Source organism: Rutidosis leptorrhynchoides, chromosome 1, assembly GCF_046630445.1.
Source record: "Rutidosis leptorrhynchoides isolate AG116_Rl617_1_P2 chromosome 1, CSIRO_AGI_Rlap_v1, whole genome shotgun sequence".
NCBI lineage: Eukaryota > Viridiplantae > Streptophyta > Magnoliopsida > Asterales > Asteraceae > Rutidosis > Rutidosis leptorrhynchoides.
The window spans coordinates 283,258,494-283,278,813 of NC_092333.1; the positions used below are offsets into that span (position 1 = coordinate 283,258,494).

The 20,320-nt window shown below is 33.4% G+C and overlaps 1 protein-coding gene across 1 annotated transcript; it reads left to right on the top strand.

Moving 5' to 3' along the window:
* Nucleotides 1-11,201: 11,201 nt before the first annotated feature.
* Nucleotides 11,202-18,023, top strand: LOC139869679 (transcription initiation factor IIF subunit alpha). The gene is made up of 10 exons (XM_071857782.1): nucleotides 11,202-11,596; nucleotides 12,840-12,995; nucleotides 13,178-13,323; nucleotides 13,400-13,779; nucleotides 13,948-14,063; nucleotides 16,092-16,235; nucleotides 16,642-16,875; nucleotides 16,965-17,174; nucleotides 17,578-17,670; nucleotides 17,768-18,023. Exons 1-9 carry the CDS (start codon nucleotides 11,426-11,428, stop codon nucleotides 17,665-17,667), a joined length of 1,647 nt encoding a protein of 548 aa, XP_071713883.1. The 5' UTR covers nucleotides 11,202-11,425; the 3' UTR covers nucleotides 17,668-17,670; nucleotides 17,768-18,023.
* The last annotated feature ends 2,297 nt before the right edge of the window (nucleotides 18,024-20,320 follow it).

Below are 20,320 nucleotides of genomic sequence, written 5' to 3' on the forward strand. Positions count from 1 at the left end.
CAAACTTTTGACTGTTAATGTCGTTTAGAGTTTTTGCTGCTTCATCAGCATTTTTCAAAATTTCGAGAACTAGATCGCAGTTTAGGATGTTTTTCAGAAACTTCACATTCGAAGTATGTAAGTCTTGGAGATAGACATTATATGTATATATATAACTGTTGGCGTAGAATTGCTGCGAAATTCGAGGATAATGATTCAATATTTTTGGTATGGCAACTATCATTACAAGATGTATATGAGTGCATGATAGGGTTTCAATGAATAAATATAGTGATTTTTCGGAGAGGCTTAAAGATCAATGGAATTGCTGGTAAGTTTACTGCTAATGTGGCAAGATATAAAAAGGTTCCCCGGTAATAATGATGAAGGGGTAATCGTTATAATAAGGCTTATTCGAATGAACAATTGAAGGTGATTTGCTGGAGCTGTGACAAAACTGACTATTTTGAAAAGGGATTGAAAAGTTATTTTAGTTAATAAATGCCAAAGGGTCTGAGACGGATACGTGTTAAACTATGACTTTGGTTTCGAGGGGTTTTCAGGTACAAGACTGTGGGTAATATGTGGTTGGATCATCATCTCGATTGTTCATTATTTGAAGTGTCTTCAGGAATTTCATGGTGTTGGAGCACAAATTGTAATCGTTAATATACGTATGATGTTCTAGGATTTTGAATGATACAATTATTATTTTTTTTGGGGGTTCTATGAGTAAAAATGATCTCCTATCACAGTTTTGAAGTCAAAGTATAACTTCAAACGATGTAGGGATCTAAGAGTGATGCCTTCTGTTAAATCTTGACTTGGATTTTGATTTGTCAAAATTAGAATATATAATCAAATTTGAATGAGAATAGTTGTTTTGATTTCTATGAAAGAATGTATATTGTTGTGAGTATAGTTGATGTTTGCTGAATCAGAATCGAATAATGCAATATATTAATTGTGAATTTATATCTCCTGGGTACTACCTACCCGTTAAAAGTTTCACAAGTGATATCTTATACAAGGGAATTTTACAAGGGAATTTTTATCACAGTCCTTATGAAAATATATATAAATGTATATTTTCTTCAGATGTAATATAGATTTAATGAGTTAATATCATATTAAGCTCATTTGATTTTCGGCTGGAACTAGAAATGAATTAATCTCTAACATTAGAGATTACATAATCTTCACAGAGTATTTCACTACTGTGGTCAATGCTCCATTATTTATTCTTATTAATATTTCCTCAGTGAATCATGTTGATGCTCATAGAACTCTTACTAACTTCGGTACAAATGATGTTTCTTAGAGAGTTTCGAGTATATCAAAGATGAAAGTGTAAAACTAAACATATAATTGAATAATACACTTGATTTATCATGAAATGGAATTCATTGAATTGAAACAGAAATTGTAGTTAACGATGGTTAAGTCGTTAATTGAAGGATTATAGTATGTTAGTAATATGAATTTAACCGAGTAGTATCTACCCTTTTTCAATTCATACATAATAGCTTAATACGAAAAGATTTATGATGGTTTCAAAATATATATATATATATATATATATATATATATATATATGTATAAGGTATACATATAAATTCTTCAGAGGAATTGAGTTAATACATCATAACTAGTTGATACAATATACTCGTTGTTGATTCATAATGATGTCCACGGTGATTCTTGAACTGACGGAGCTTGTGATGTTATAGGTGTTGATAGTGCTGATGATGCTGACGGTACTGTTGATGCTGCTGGTAAACAAGTCTAGCTTGTAATTCATGCACCATCCTTCTCAGGGTTTCTATTCTTCCCTGTATCATCTCTATCCATCCATTCATCTTAGTTTACGGCTATGATTAGAATAAATTCTAAAACTTTAGAGATTACATAATCATCGTAGAATATTTCTCTGATGAAGTTATGATTTAGTACTTCATCGTTTGTTGTTGTTGATATTCCTTGGTATCTACAGGGCGTATGACGTTGATGCTCGAGGAACGGATTGTGATGTTGAGGTGTGGGCTGCGGATGTTGTTGGTGATGGTGGTATTGTTACGGTTAGCGTTGATGATGGTGGTACGGTTGATGCCGAAGATGCTGCTGGTGCTTGTAACCTTTGTACCATATTCTCCAAAGCCACCACCCGAGAGCGAAGTTCGTTAACTTCTTCTATTACACGGGGTTGATTGTCGGTTCGGACGAGCGGATGGATAAGATCTAAAATTCGAGATAGTATATAGTCATGACGAGATACCCTGAAAATGAGAGTGAAAATGGTATTATGAACAGGTTCGTCGGTAAGTGCTTCAGGTTCTTCACCAAGAGGGAAATGTGGTGGATGGAAGGGATCGCCTTCTTCTTGTCTCCAATGATTAAGTAGGCTACGAACCCATCCCCAATTCATCCAGAATAGATGATGGCTTATTGGTTGATCCATTCCGGTCACACTGCTTTCGGAGCTCGAGTGAAACTCCATATCGGAATCCGAGGAACTTGAACTAGTTGAGGGGTTCATCTCGTACGATCAGGAAAATGAATTTTTGAAATGAATTTGATTATAGGACTTAGTTTGGTATTCTTCATTACATATTTTACATATGTATATATAATACCAAGATTCCATAAGTTACGGAGAAATTTTCGAGAGATATCAGACAGAGTTTACTGTAATAGATATGTAAAGATATGAATTTGTCTATACACTATCTATACAATGAATGCAGTAAGACGCGTCTAGATTAAGAATGATAAGCAGGTAATTTCCGACATGACATGATAAGCAAAACTTTTGACATGCAGCTAAGGTCGAAGTCCAGACTCACTAATGCATCTTAATAACTATCTGTTAGACACACTAATGCAAGACCTGGTTCATTAAGACCACCGCTCTGATACCACATGAAGCAACCCGTCCTAATCCATAAGAACGAATACAATAACATATGGTTACATTGCGAGGTATTTAACCTCTATATGATACATTTTACAAACATTGCATTCATTTTCAAAAGACAAACTTTCTTTACATCGAAAGTTGACAAGCATGCATACCATTTCATAATATCCAAACTATAAATGACCTAATCTGTCATTTACTTAATAATAATCTTTATTGAACTCAACGACTTGAATGCAACGTCTTTTGAAATATGCCAGGAATGAATCCAAATAATATCTTTAAAATGAGCAAATGCACAGCGGAAGATTTCTTTATTTCCTGAGAATAAACATGCTTAAAAGTGTCAACCAAAAGGTTGGTGAGTTTATTAGTTTATCGTAATCAATCATTTCCATAATTTTAATAGACCACAAGATTTCATTTTCATAAAAAAGCTTGCACTTGCAAGTGTATAAAAATCATTCATATGATGGACACCTGGTAACCGAACTAACAAGCTATATAACGGTAATCGCAATCACCTTTTAAAATCGAAGTACTAAAGCATTCCAAATTCCAGAATGGGGTTTGTTAGGCTCATAGATCTATCTTTAGGATTCGCGTCAATTAGGGGCCATTTCCCTAATTCTTAGGTTACCAGACTTGAAGGGGCGATATTCGATATCGATAATCCAACCATATAATATAGTTTCGATTACTTATGTTTATTTCATCAAACCTTTATAAAACAGTGCATGTATTCTCAGTCCCAAAAATACATATTGCAAAAGCATTTAATAAGGGAGTAATGAAACTCACAATACTGTATTTTGTAGCAATTATGCATATGACGGCACTGAACAAGTGCAGGGTTGGCCTTGGTTTCACGAATCTATATTAATTATATATATTTATATGTTGGTCAATATCTGTCTAACAATTTAGGCCAAGTCGTAGTGTATCACAATCCTAATGCTCGAGATCGATATGCAAAAGTCAACAAAAGTCAATTTGACCCAAAATGATTTACAAAACATATACATGTTTATTATATAACTTAAATAGTCTTTTTATATATTTAAATATATTTATCAGATTTTATTAGAGTAAATAATATAAATCATTTATTAATAAAAATTTATATAAAAATTTATATATAATAAAAATATACTTTTATATATCTTAAGTAATAAAATTTATAAAGTTCATTTAATATCATAAAAATATAGTGGTATGTATTATTAATGTAATTATATTACATGTGGTAAATTATCTTTGTATCACATATTCATTTGATAAAATAATATTGATAATAATAATAATAATAATAAGTAAAAGTTGTATTATTTTGTAATAATAATAGTTATTATTATTCTACTAATAATAATAACATTATTTATATTTACTAAAGATGATATTAATTATGATAAAATGATAATTCTAATCCTGATAATCTTAATAATAACGATACTTTTTAATATTAACAGTAAAAATAATATTTAAAAATAATAATTTTTAATAATAATAATACTAAAATGATAATAATAATGATATTTTATAATAAAAATGATATTTCTATTAAATATGATAATTTTAGTAAAAAATGATAGTTTTAAGATTAATAATACTTTTAATAATAATAATAATGATAAAAAATACTGAAAATGATATTTTTATCTAAATCAATAACTTACAATCATGATACTTATACTCAGTATTTCCTAATCGATTTGTTTAATAACTTTTAGTCCTCTTTTATATCACATTCATAATAATGATAATAATAGCAATCATAATAATTAGATGATACTAATATTAGTTTTAATGATAATGATACTAATAAATATTATAATAATATTAATGGTAATACTAATAATTATAATAATAATAATAATAATGCTAATATTAATAATAACCTTAATGATGATAGTAATAACAATAACAATAACAATTTAATAATAATGCTTATATTAATAATAATAATAATAATAATAATAATAATAATTAGATAATAATAATAATAATAACGACGATAATAACGACGATAGTAATAATAATCATTTTAACAATAATAATACTAAAATTTAATAATAATTCAGTTGACCATATCTTTTAATCCGTTCATCGAAATCACACGGTTCCTAAATGAAACGTTCTTAATTTTTCGCCAGCTTTCCAACAACATGAATATCTTATACCTTATCTCAGTAACATATGTATTAAATTCATGATTCATCAAAACTATCTAATGACGAAACTAAGCATATAAGCATGCATAATCAAATATACTTGAGCACTAGTCAGGGATACACTATTAATATATAAAAGATATGTTATGAGTGCTCACGTATCAATATTGTGATTCAATATTGCAGGAAGGTACGTAGACGCAACGGAGATGATAAACACTATTTTGACCTCACGAGCATACCCCTCGAATCATATCCATAACCTCCTTAGCTATAACCCATAAATTCCTTAGCTTTATCCCGCTCGAAAAACCATTTTGAAAACATGCGAGCAGAATCTCGTCGTAGTATTTTATGTATAATACTAATAATTAATATAATACTAATAATAATAATAAGATTATTAATAATAATAATCTTAATAATAATAATAATAATAATATATAATATATATGTGTGTGTGTAGTGAGATCGAAATATAAGTAGAAAATGGATCAGAGACGCAAAACGTTCGAGCTTTATAGAGTTTTGTCACCAAAAACCACCATGCAATCGCATGGTTAGTGTGAGGGGATGCCATGAGATCGCATGGCTCCCATTTCCAGCTCATATGCATTTGTTTGATCCTGCCGACACTCATATATTATATAATATATATTTATATAATTAATCTTAATAATTAATTACATATTATATTAAATTCACATGCAAAGTGGACTTGTAAAATTAGTTCCACTGATTCGTACGTTGTCACTCGACCTATGTCCCGGTTTCGGTTTCTTAAAAGTATTTTCGTACGCTTAGGAAACTAGTACTAAATGATACGCGACGTGTACCTTTATCAATAATTAAACTTAATTCACCACTAACTATATCACTCGAAGTGTAACTTAATCATTTAAGTGTTTTGGTCATTTGCTTCTATAAATCATCGTCTCGTTATATATCAAAGTATTAATAAAATTATTTTAAATCAAAACGTTTTATGACTAAGTTAATATTATATTTTATCACATTGTAATATATATATTTTCATCAAAATAAACTTGTACATATCATATTTAATGGAAATATTTATGTAATAATATAATATTTAGTTTTTCAAAAATTAATTATATTTCAAAGTTCATTTTAAATTCGTTTAGAAAATATTATAACACGTAACGTTTACACTTTAAAACTTAATTTGACGTAATCCATTTATGCGCCAACGTTTATTTTTAACATCTTACAAGTTTTAAAAACACGTTTTTATTTCTCGATATATCAATCTATATTCTATTGAATCACGGACCATTGTTATAAATAATTTATCAAAAGGTTTCTAGACGGATTCTAAAATTCAGGATAATGCTAAAACCTTTATCTTTATTATACTGCTTAGTAATGAATTGTCAAAAGTGGTTCTAGATATTTGTAAAGTTATATTCTTTTCAAAGAGGACGTGACACTTAAATCATATTATATAATTTATTACTAGAACTTCTGTTTATCTTAAATCCTTATAAGTTTGTATTAACTTGTTTAATAATGAACAATTGTATTCGAAACCGCTTATTTATAAGTTCAATATACTTTGGCTATATAAATATATATATACATACCCATTTCACATAACACGTTTATTGCGTAGATGTTTATCTAAAACGAATAAGTATATCATTATACGTTTAACACTTTGTTAACGCTTTCAAGCCATAAAATAATTCCATAACTTATTTTCATATCAACCAAATCATTAAATGTTTCATTAATATTTCTTAATTTAATAATCACACATATGTATATATTCATACATATCTATTTTCACATAATCGTTCGTGAATCGTCGAGCGTAGTCGAAGAGTAAATGAATACACGAACATAGTTCAAAGTTTTTGAGATTTCAACATTACAGATTTTGCTTATCGTGTCGGAAACATATAAAGATCAAGTTTAAATTTGGTCGAAAATTTCCGGGTTGTCACATATCCAGCACGCCAGTTTTCACTCATTTTGTAGAGGACTAAGATGCCTTTATACTCGGCATATGACCTTTGTGGAAGTTCCAATGTCTTTCAATCTTCAATTGTTGTCCTCTCCTCATCAGACAGAAAGATAGATTTGCTCACACCTATCTTTGTTTTCCTCCACTTACGGACATTTTCCCAAGCATCTTGAATAACCCTTTCATTGACAAAAAAGTAGGGTTCTTTCCAGTTTTTAAGGAGGATTCCTTCGCACTAGTAAAAGCCTTATTTGGCTTGCAGTCAAAAGAATACCATCATTTACTAACTAATCGAGTCCTAAATAACTCATGAAAAATATTTACATTCGGTACTCTATTTACAGCATTACAATACATTTCAAAAAGAATGATTTTTTGCAGCCCAAGAGGGTGAACTTGGCTAAGACCAATCCCGTAGTGGGCAAGAATTTCTTGAAGAAAGGTGGAGAAAGGAATACGGAGATTTCTTACAGTTAACTGAAGTTTGTATAGGGTAATCATCTTCTCATGAGGATTGTTGGCTCTATCGCTAGATGAAGGAACCATGGGGTTTAATAATCTAAGATTTCTATGCTCTTTGCATAATTGGTCTATCTCCGCTTCAGTTATGCTGGAAGGGATTGTACTAACGTCGGCTGTATCTTTCTGAGAAGATGTGTTGATGGATTCGGCCATGGTAGCAATAAAAAAACAAAAGACACAGAGAAAAAGAAAATTAAGAACTGACCTTGAGCAAATTAATCGCTATGAAACCTATAAAGCAATCACAGATATTATTCGAAGCAAATGATCAGTTCCGGAAAAGGGAAAATGAAAGGGGAACGGATTATTTATAGTCAAATTGAAAGACGATGAAATGATATGATTGTGCCACGTGTATGAACCAGATTAATTGGATAAAAATTTAAATTTCGAAAATAAATCAAAAACGTTTTTGGGGCAAATTCATAACTGGAAGCATGACATCAGCACAGAAAAACAGACGGCTACAGCAGTTTTGTATCTTCGAGGAAAAAGACATCTTTTATTTTTAGTTTAATGACTTTATTTTTTACAAAAATAAAGACATTAAACTGGAGGGACTTAATGGTGTATCCTAGGGGATACACGCATAAAAGCATCATTTTTATACAGAAAAATCGATCAAAGAGCACAAAAGATAACAATATTTGGCGGTTTTTAGCATTTGTCGTCCAGCGTACAACAGGCCGCCCAACGTCATGCGTAAGCCCTGCAGGCAGCTTCTATGCTTAAGCCCTTTTACTAGGCGCTAGAGCGGTACACAGCCACGTCAGTCGCATCAAAGTCGGTTCCGGATATTTTGCACAACAGAATTTTATCAGCTATTGACACGTGTATCTCGAGAATTTTGGACATCCTACGCCTATAAATAGACCCCCTGGGTCACTGCATTTATCATCTGAACTTCAGTCAGAGAGAAGTACACTTTCTCTCTCACACAGTTCTTTCTCACTCTAAAAGCACATTAGCCGCTTAGCAGCAGAACGCTACACAGATCAATTACAGATTGATCCAAAGACTGATTGAGGCCACCCCACGGATCTCTCATCCGTGTTCCAGGTCTGCAGAGATTATTTCTCAAGGGCAAACATCAGTCGGCATCATACGCTCAATGCTAGGCTGATATTGTATTGTACTGGTACCTTACAACCGCTACACGGAAAATCGTACCAACAATACCCAACAAACTCAACAACAACAATTCTATACTAACCAACCATACTACCCGACCCAACAATCTCAATATTTTCCAAACCTTCCAACCCATCCACCTCAACAACAATCCCAACAAACACCATACTATCCAAGACTCCAAGACGAATCCGATGATGATGAAGAAGTGCTCGAAACTCCACAACAACAATTCGTACCCGATGACGAACCCGTGCCCGATCCGCGAGGGAAGAAAGTTAGGTGTCCGAAAACACCTTGGTCCGACTATGAAACCAAGGTGTTAGCAGAGCGGTTTGTTTACGTTTCCGAACATGCGGATGCGAGAAACAATCAAACTTATAATTCTTTTTGGGGTGAAGTCCGAAGACAATACAATTTTTTTGGTTCCGGAAAAAAGGCGTGCGGATCAAATAAGTGTAAATGGGCTAAAGTATCAAGAGAAATGAAGATTTGGATTGGAATTCAAACTTGAGAAAATGTGGGAAAGTGGTTGTGCGGGGGAATATATTATGATTGCGACCCGAAAACAATTCAAAAGCACAACCAAAAGAAATTTCACGTTTGAGTAGGCATGACGTGTTTTAAGGGATTGCCCGAAGTTTATGGAAAGTGAGGGTATTGCGGCTACAAACAAAAGAAAACAAGCCGATCCAATTCCAACCGAGGCAAGTTCAAACCCGAATCCGAACTCGAGCTCGAACCCCGACCCAAGTCACTTTGAAAATTTACTTAAAGATCACGACCCCATCCGACGCCCTCCAAGTCGCGCCAAAAGTCAAAGGGATTCGTACTCGTCCGATGCCGCGAGTCGTATGTCATCCGACGAAGTTCGGATAAAGATAGCTCAAACTGCCGAAGCTTCTCAACTCGCAGCGAATAAAACCATGAAAAAGCTTTGTGAAGAAAGCGAGACGAGAACAATGTTGAAGAGTTTGAAGCTTCTTTCCAAACCAGTGTCACGCGACTTGCCTCCCGACGAATACGAAATGATGATGAATGCTCGAGCGAGGATTAAGAAAAAATACGCGAACGAATTGGCACACCCAAGCGACGACTAGTAGTTTAGTTTTTTTTATGCATTCGTAACTGTTTTTTTTCTTTTTAATTTCGGCACTGTTTTTTTTTTTGTACCGTTTTTTTTTATTAATTGTAATGTTTTTTAATTTTAATGAAAATGTAGTTTTATATTTTATGTTTGTTTTTAATTATTTAAATGTTAAGAAAAAATAAAAAAAAATAAAAAAGAAGGGGGGTGTAACTGTAAAGAGTGTTTAGTTCTAGTTTAGTCCTGATAAAGAAGTGCTGAGGTGACGCTAATGTAGCACTAAGATGTAGTTTTTAGGGCCTGTTTATTTAGGCATTAATAGGACTTATTCTTCTGAAAAGCTTATTCGGTCACCACCTCAACCTGTTTACTTGGGACTTAAATTTTAATCCCAACTAACCACAGAGCTGTTTCGGTCACCTAGAAAACATGTGTTGTCCCCATCTGGCTCTCATCTTTCCACTGTTACCCTTCTCTTTCAACTGACAAAAAAAAAAAAAAAACAAAAAAAAAAAAAAAAACAAAAAAACTCCTACCTAAATTATACGGAGTAACCTCCATCAGAGAACCCATTACTTTTCCCTAATTCTCCTCCACCAACCACTACTTTAAGGTAATCTATAACCCTAACTTTGTTTTCTAATTGTTTCAATTCCACATACACATATTCTTTAAGTTTTATTTATTAAAAAGCATAAAGCTCTTTTAAATCATACAATATACGAAGTCCATGAGATCTTGAAGTTGTTGAGATGATGACTTAAAGCTTGAACGAAGACGACCCAGAAGAAGATAACATGTGAGCCTGCGAATAATAACATTTGCTAGAAAAATACACCCGATTCTTTGTATTTGACCAATTTGGGGGATTTAAATTAGGGTAATCATGAGAAGAAGAAAGGGTTATGAGATGGAAAAGATGAAAACAGAGATGCAACGAAATCATTTGTGAGGGTTTTTTTCATTATGTTTTAATGTTTTATTGTTAAATTGTAAATTGTATGTGTAGTATTGTATTGATTTTTATGTTGAGAGTAGAAAGCAGCTAAAATTCGAAGACCTGTGATTATATTTGATCAGAAACAAATATTATCGACCTTTTTCTATTTTTATTTTATGATATATATAATATAATATAATATTTAAAAAGAAATATTTTATGATATTTGTAAATATTAGGTCAGGGGTAAAATAGTCATTTTTATCATCCAGACAATTTATTCAGAACAATAAGTATACGAGATTATTCATTCATTGAATAATACATATAGTCACTCTATATCCATATTGCCATCTTTATCCACGTTGAACTTAAAAAAAAAAAAAAAAAGGGTAAACAGTCCGCTTACTCTACCATGATCACCAAAGCGGTAAGTCATGATTGTTTTTGTTTTCCCTTGGCCCTAAAAACACAAATAGTATGCCCTAAAACTAATACACGAAAAAGATTGTCATCCGAGTTTCATTTTAACGAATTTTCGCCAGGTTTAATCCATCGACAAAGCACAATCATAATCACACTGCGAATTCGTCTCAATTACATCTTCTCCTGTTTAGTTAATATTCTATCAATCGGTAAACCCTAGAATTTGGCAAGATCGTTTGTTGGTTTGTAAAGAGAGGGTTTTGCGATGTCGTTTGATTTGATGCTAAAGGCGTCTTGCGACGGCTGTAGATCAACGGTGGAATTGTATGGTAGTAACTGTAAACACATGACTCTTTGTGTCAATTGTGGCAAGACCATGGCTGAGAGGAAGGATAGGTGCCGTGACTGTGGCACCACCATTACTCGGTTAATCAGGGTCTGTATGCTTTTCATTTTATATTTCTATTCTATTTCTATTATTATTAATTTTAATTTAATTATTAAATTCTAAACAATTTTTTGTGTTAACATTCTCAACCCATCCATTTGCTTCCCTCTTTGTAACTATGTTAAGCCTACCTCTGTATATGTATGCTTTGTTGAGCATTGAATCGTAAAACAAGTAGTTACATGTAGTTACATGATCGAATCACCACTTTTGAGAATTGTTAAGCAAAATACTTCGATACATTGTAGTTACATGTTGATGAGAATAGATTTAGTGCTAAAACAGCAAGTTAAATTTACTAACACGATTCACCTTGTAGCTAAATTTATAAAAATGAAACCATATTTATTTATATATCACATTGGGACCATCAACATCAATCTCTTTGTTTTTTTTTTTTTTTTTTTTTTTTTTAATTCTACCATCCATTGAGTATATAATGGCCGTCCATCCATCATATTTCTGCATTTGTTTCATTTGGTTAAGTTTTGACCTTAGATTTGGATGTGTATATAATATCATTACCAGCGTATTACAATGTTATGGTTATAGCATTTTAGCCTTTCAGTATGTGTTATGGCAATAACTTGTACGGGCATCTTTGTAGGGGAATGTTTGTGGGCATATGCGCTCATGTGGCTCGTAAGACATATTTTGCATTCAGAAACTTTATAGCTTATAGACACTATCAGTATTGATATCATTTGAGCCAAAATCATATCGTGAAATAGATTACGCCCTTTTTATCTTGTCTATATTTAAACTTCTTATAGCCTCATATGGCTTTCATCATCACTACACATGCTTATAAAGTATCTTGATTTTTTTTTGTAGTGAAAAAATATCTATCATATTATGTCTACATTTCCTCTTCGTCAATTTTAGAAATACATTTTTACCCTCCAGACTGATTTTCATATCAGATATCCAATGTTTACCTTTTCATCTAGTTTTGTAAAGTCCAATGGCCGTTTTTTTCTGTAGCATCCTAAAGATGAAATACCGACTTCTTAATTTAATGTCTTTTTTTTTTCCTTGTGTTTTGTGACGGATTCTTGTGACACATCGTAGTTTATGTCTCTTTTGCTTCTACTTGGCTGTTACTAACCAAACATGTTTCCAAGTGCTGTTAAGCTTTCCACTTGATCTATATTTGTCTATGAACCACTGTTTATTATTCTTTTAGTTTTGTTTTGGATTATCTGATTAATTTGCTTTTCTAATTGAATAGGAATATAATGTCCGGGCAAGTTCATCCAGCGAAAAGAATTACTTTATCGGAAGATTTGTGACTGGTTTACCAAATTTCTCCAAGAAAAAGAATGAAAACAAATGGTCTCTCCAGAAAGAAGGATTACAAGGACGTCAAGTCACAGATACCCTCCGGGTATATTTACTTATTAAGCATAAATATATATTTCATGGTGCAAGGTTGAATATTTGTTAAACGGAGAAAATTAATTACATACATACTTACCACACAACAACTGATGTTTGTCAATTTACATTTAATATTTTAGACTTGTTTCTAGCATCTTGCCTTATTTGTTAAATACCCTGCTTTTGTAGGAGAAATACAAGAACAAACCATGGCTTTTGGAGGATGAAACTGGACAATTTCAGTATTCAGGTGTTCTTGAGGGTGCACAAACAGCGACATACTACCTTTTAATGCTACAGGGGAAGGAGTTTGTTGCGATCCCTGCTGGTTCTTGGTATGTACAATTTTGTCCTTAAACATTAGTTTGAACTTAGTGGTGTAGATACTCATTTATTGAATTTGATGTTTAGGTACAACTTCAACAAAGTTGCACAGTATAAGCAACTGACACTTGAGGAAGCAGAAGAAAAGATAAAAAATAGAAGGAAAACTGCAGATGGTTATCAGAGATGGATGATGAAAGCAGCAAATAATGGTGCTGCTGCATTTGGTGAAGTTGAAAGGTTTGATGATAAGGAAAGTGGTGGTAGTGGAGGTGCAGGTGGACGAGGGCGTAAGAAGAATAACACTGATGATGACGAGGCAAATGTGTCAGACAGGGGTGAAGAAGATGAAGACGAAGAGTCTGCTAGGAAAAACAGACTTGGACTCAATAAGAGAGGAGGTGATGATGATGAGGAAGGCCCCAGAGGTGGTGATCTTGATTTTGATGATGATGATATTGAGAAGGGTAATGCTTTCTTCTTTGCTTGTTAGATACTGTCAATATGGATATCTATGATAATGTTTATGAAGCATTGTTGTCAATATGGAACATACTATGAATAAGTCTTGTGAAGTGGCAGTTTGGGTTGATCATCATCACAAATTAAAGTGTGTTCTATATTTGTGATTGCAGGTGATGATTGGGAGCATGAGGAAATTTTTACTGATGATGATGAAGCTGTGGGTAATGATCCAGAGGAACGGGAAGATTTGGCTCCTGAAATTCCTGCCCCTCCTGAAATTAAGCAGGTTTGCATAATTTTTTTTGGTAACTGATTGAAAACTTCAAAGTACTTAAAATTCTTGTAAGAATAGGGATATGAGGTACTCCCTTCATCCCAAATTAATTGTCCCAGATAAAAAAAAAAACACAGTTTAAGAAATGTCATTTATCACAATGTACTTTTTGTTAACTTTATAGTTTTACCCTTACTTTTTACTTATATTATTGTTTTATATGCATACTTTAAGGGCATAATAGAACTTTACTCATTATTTATCATCTATTTATGGAAGTGAACAATTAATTTGGGACAACTCTAAATGGAATACCGAGCAATAAATTTGGGAGGAAGGAGTGGTTTGTTAATCTCAAGACCGTATTGTGAACAAAAGATTCCGAGTCAATCAATAGAATTGATTTCATAGAGAATCTATACTTAAAGCCAAATATTTTGTTGGCATGCAAATTTGGTTTTTAACGTCTTGAACTTGATTTTCCTACAATGTTCTATTATTCGTTACCGTTACAGATAAGGTTGAAAAGTTTGAACGTACACTTGGTGATGTCGAAACTCGTGCCTCAATAAGGGTTAGCTACCCTTAAATCTCATTCCGTACTCTTTCTAGTTTATCATCACCATATTCGAGGCACCAAATAGTCTAAACTCCATAGAGAGTTAAAAACCGTATTGTTAAAATAGCAGAGTTCTTTGTCTTGTTTGAAATTGAAAGAATTATATATTTATTATACTATTCTTCTTTTTGCGTGGGCACTAGCAAGATGCCTGGAGAAGTTTGGTTACTTGTTTTTTATTCAGATATGGAACAAATCTATAATTACATACTAAAGTAAACAGAAGACATGTATGTAATTGAAAGAATACGATATCAGACTTCCATGAAAAATAGGACGGTTATGCGTCCGTTCATATTTGAATAATCGGAAGATCTTGGTACTGAAACCCAGTATCGTATTTGTCAAGATACTATTGTACAATATTATGCGGTTTCATCGATGCTTGAATAACATATAAAAGTAATAAAAATCAACTTACGTTTATATGTTAGCTGTTTGAAATGTTAGCCAAATGACATCAAAAGCAAGACAAAAAATGTAAATATAAAGAACAGAACCCAACATACCTTTAGTTTGTTGGGTTGTCTTCTATACATTTATTTTTTTGTCTTGGTTTCCGAAGTTATTTGGCTAACACTTCATTAGTTAACAAACTAACATAAGTTAGTTTTTATATTACTTTTATATGTAGATTAAATCTTGTTGATGAACCCGGAATAACCAAAAATTATTGTACATTATATCTTTACGAATACGACATTGGGGGTCAGTACCAGCATCTTCCAGCTATTCAAGTAGGAACGGATGCAAGACCGACCTATTTAGCGTGTGTAGTTATAGATTTGTTGGCTTCATGATGGTCACACGAATAGTGAGTAAAAAACAAGTAAATAAGCTTCTTGAATCATCGTCCACGCAAACAGTAGAGTAGTATTACGACTATATAATTTCTCTCAGTTTTAAACCTACAAGGACAAATAAGTTTTCTGCTTTACCAATACTCTTTTTCTCTCTCATTGGGGTTTTAGACTATTGGGTGCCTTAATTTAGTGATGATGAACTTGTAAGGAAAGAGAATGGACTGAGAGTTATGGAGCAGCTAACCTTTATTGAGGCACGAGTTCTGACAGCACCAAGTGAACGTCCGCACTTCGAGCTTAGTTGAATCTATTATACACTTGGATCTATAACCTACTGAAGGTGTAGCGTGATTATTAAGTTTCATACATGTCATAGGTTATTAAGGATTTAATGAAGCATATTAGAGAGCTGAGTAGGATAATTTTGTGTTTGTTGATTTACCTTCAGTAAAACTATATGCATGTCCCATCACAATTCTTTCGGGATCAAATTATAAGGGTTTAGTTCAAATTTACCAGCATTCTTTCTTCCTTATTGTATACATGAACATTATTGACTCAACATTTGAATCTTAAGATGTCTAGCTGGTTTTAACTCATCTATAAGTTGGTTTCCAGGATGAAGAAGATGAGGAAGAGAATGAAGAAGAGGAAGGAGGACTGAGTCAATCTGGAAAGGAGTTAAAGAAGCTTCTGGGCAAAAATAATGGAGTGAATGAATCGGAACCCGAACAAGATGATGACGATGACGACGATGATGATGTAAGTTCCTTCTCTTGATCTAATAATTTGTAAAACTTACGTAATACTCTACTTGTATACATACTTGGGTATTGAATGTTTAATGTTATTCACCACATTTGACACGTCACTATAGATAACTTTTAGTATTTATCTGGATAGTTACTCTTTGTCAAACAAAATTTTTATGAGTCTAACTACATGCACTTGTGAAATCTGTGAGCCTTCATCCTGCAATGACACACACACACACACACACACACACACACACACACACACACATACACATATTCAGTGCAGTGCTTAGCTAAGAACTAGTACCCTAACTGTGGTAGCTCTCATTACTTGTGCTATTGTCATATTTTGGTTCCTTTTTGGTTGAGTAGGTTTTGAAAATTCGATGGTTTTTTCTATTTGTTTTGATTAGATTGAAGATGAAAGTTCCCCTGTTCTTGCACCAAAATCCAATAATGGTGCTTCAAAGCGTAACAATCCTCCAAAGGAGGAACCAGTTGACAATAGTCCATCTAAGATACCTTCAACCGGTGCTGCTCGAGGAACTCCATCTGCATCCAAGACAGCAGCTAAGGGAAAAAGGAAAGTCAATGATGATGCTAAATCAGCAAATGGTGCAGCTCCTAAGAAAGTCAAATCAGAAAATGTAAACTAGCAGCGCTTTCAAATTACCTCATAAATATATATTGTTTTAAGGTAATTCAGCTTTTCCTTTATTTATTTTTTGGGTTTCAGGAGGTGAAACCTGTAAAGGATGAGCCAGGTTCTGGTGCAAAAAACAATACACCCACTAAAGGTGCACCATCTACAAAACCAGCAGTTTCACCAGCAGCAGCTACTGGACCTGTTACAGAAGATGAAATCAGGGCAGTTTTGTTGCAAAAGGGGCCTGTCACCACACAGGATCTTGTTGCTAAGTTTAAATCTCGCCTACGCACCAAAGAGGTTTGCATTTTTTGGTTTCACAAGTTTCTGATTTAGTGTAAAAATGTGTGTTTTTATACTTTTTTTTTTTATCTTCTTTAATGTGAATCTAAGACCTTCAAATTGGCCTTCATATCTTCACATTTGGTATTGTGAAAGCACACCAAACCTACTCCTAACATGAGAGTAATGTTTCGATTTTGTGGTTGTATTGAAAGATTATTTTTGTAATCATCTCTATCTCCTGGTCACTCATCTACAATGACAACCAAAAAACAAAAAGGAAAAAAAAAAAAAAAAAGTTAACCTTTATAAATTATGTGTAGTTTAATTAGTAAATACAAATACAATAGACATGGTGTTAAATGATTCAAGTATTTACTTTGCTAATTTATCACCAAACAATATATATTTTCTGTTGCAGGACAAGAGTGCATTTGCAGATATCCTAAGGAGGATTTCTAAAATTCAGAAGACTAATGGTCCCAGCTATGTTGTGTTGAGGGACAAATGAGAGGTTTAATAATAATTTTGTTAACTAATCCTAAACCCTTTACCCAGATGCTACTTAATATGCTCACCTTTGCTGATGACTGTTCTCTCTTATGCATCAGAAATTTCTGGAACACTTATGGAGGAACCTGTTCTCTATTTGGTTCTGAGTCGATCAAAAAGCCTAAAGTTATCGACTTTTAAAGAAATTTTAAGTGAATCACAGACATGACCGATATTTTATTAATGTTACATTACCTGTTAACTGAGTTTATGTTGGAGTTGACTTTTGCATGTATCTTTTGTACTGATAAATGTCTTTTTATGTGTAAAATAAATTAACTGTAAGTTGTTATCGTCGATGGACATTTTGGTAAATGCTCCGAGTGTGTGCTTATTGATTAATTTAGGTTCCGTTCACTGGATACTCAGCATTTTAGAATTTATGAAGATGGAACTGAAATTGCTGCTTAAAAATGTCTTTTTATCATCAACTTTACATTCAGGTGTCTAATGTTTATTAATTATGTGTTATGTCGGGAAAACTTGTTTGCCATTCTACTTGTAGGCTTGTAAGCTTGTTTAAAGGTTTATGATTAACTACTAATAAAGGTTATACGGAGTACTTTTCTAGGAATCAAGTCACTAAGAGTAAATAAACAATATATATTTCGTTAAGTATTGGAAGTGTTTCAAATGGTGGAAGTATGCATCTTGTAGGCCTTGAAGTCTCCAAAATTGCACCTCAAGGCCCTCTTGAAAATTACAAATTGATCCTTGATATTTTCACTTTAGTCCCCGGATTTTTGGAAATGGAAAAAACACCCGGATTGAAAAAATAGGACAAAATTCGCATTTTTTACTCTATCCGGGCTGATTTCGCATGTTGGACTTGCATCCGGGTGTGGACGGGGCCGGATTCCATGGCCATGGGTAGATTAGGGTAAGTCTTCAACCGGATTCGCTGCACACTACCGATTGCGGTACCATCATGGCTACCAGATCCGGGTACTAGACCTCTTGAACCAACCGTATTCGTTTAACCGGATCCGAGCACCACCATCGGTACCGGATCCGGGTATGTCCAAGCGTGTGTTTCTCGACCGTTTACTGTTTGGCTCTAACTTATTCGTTTCTTGTCAGTTCTTGACGATTCTTGACCCAAACGTTCGTAATTCAATTATCTACAAGATGGTCTTGGGTATGATCGTTATCTTCAATTTCATCAAATAGTTAATTGGTGCGTAAGCGATTCGTCTTTCTGGGTTTTGCTTTGGGTTTATTTTGTTATAAGTCCACTTTCGTCGATTCTTGCGCCATTGTCTTTTCTTTAAAGATCTACAAAAGCTAATAAAAAGAGATAATTAAGGTCCTTTATATTTTATGGGATAAAAATGAAAGAGATAACTAGGGTAAAAACATGATTTTTTTTCGCGTTATCAGCAATCTTTGCGCTTTTGAGACGCGGAACCTCGGAATTGAGACAAAAAAGACCGAGTATTGTTACACACTAGAAGTTTGAGCAGCTAGGTGCGCTGCACGACCTTAAAGGTGCGCCGCACCTACGTTTGAAAGTGGATTTGGAGGAATTTTGTGATACTTTGTAAATAAGAACGAATGTTTGGTATTTTCACCTTGTACGTGTTTTAGACCCAAAAATGGCTTGAAAACTCCCATTTGCAGGTCTAGTAAGTGCTTTTAGAGTGAGAAAGCCCTAAGTCTTGAGAGAGAAGCACAAGATTGGGAAAGAAGGTGTTGATTCATGGTTGTTTTGGTGCGTATCTTGTTAATCTCAGCTTCTAGACTCACTTTCTTGCTCAAGGTAAACCCTAATTCGATTTTCACTTTGATTGATTTGATTTTTTTGGTTTTGGGGTTGATGATGATGATGTTAAACCATTTAGGGGGTTGTATTTGAGCTCATTGTGTCTAGTTATGGTGTATGAACCCTAGTATGGTGGGTTTGAATTGAATGATGAATTTATGTCAATGATTGGTTAATGTTTAATTAAATACGTTGCTGGTAACTTGTATTTGAAGAACTAAGTCACCTATCTTGATTTTTGGTGTAAACTTGAATGAATTTGGTGTAATGACCAAATTAGGGTTCATGTCTAACCTTTGGGAATTGTGAAGTTAAATGCTTGGATAATGTCCTAATTTAGTGTTTTAGGGCATGAGTACATGTATTGGTATGAGTCTTAGGTATAAAATTGGTCATTTGTGATGATTGGTAAATGGGTCAAATTAAGGTTGTAACTTGTTTTGGGAGGACAAATGCTTAAGTACTTGTAATTATGTTATTGGTAAAATTATAGAAAAGTTTGTGTAAGGAAGCCATTGGCTTAATGAAATGATTTTAAATTGACTTAGAAGTATAAGTGTTTGACGGATATTAGCGTGATGTATAGGTGCTAGTCGCGGAAGCTAGTCGCGGAAGAGATATTGGAAGCGCTAAGGAATTAGTTCAAGGTCAAGGTAAGTTAATTGGGGTAATTTGGGCTAGTCAATGGGTTGGAAAGCTAAGGCCAAGCATTGTTCGAATGTTGATGATACAAGGGGCTAGTTCCGAGAGGGCTATGCACTTGTTTAGCGAGAAATGTTGATGTTACAAGGGGCTAGTTCCGAGAGGGCTTTGCACTTGTTTAGTGAGAAATTGTTTAATGTTGCAAGGA

Excerpts from the sequence above, each read along its gene's own strand:
- LOC139869679 (XM_071857782.1), top strand. The coding sequence starts at position 11,426 with ATGTCGTTTGATTTGATGCTAAAGGCGTCTTGCGACGGCTGTAGATCA. Across the intron at positions 13,780-13,947 it reads TGATGATGATATTGAGAAGG|GTGATGATTGGGAGCATGAG; the intron begins GTAATGCTTTCT and ends TTGTGATTGCAG. Across the intron at positions 16,236-16,641 it reads ACGATGACGACGATGATGAT|ATTGAAGATGAAAGTTCCCC; the intron begins GTAAGTTCCTTC and ends TGTTTTGATTAG.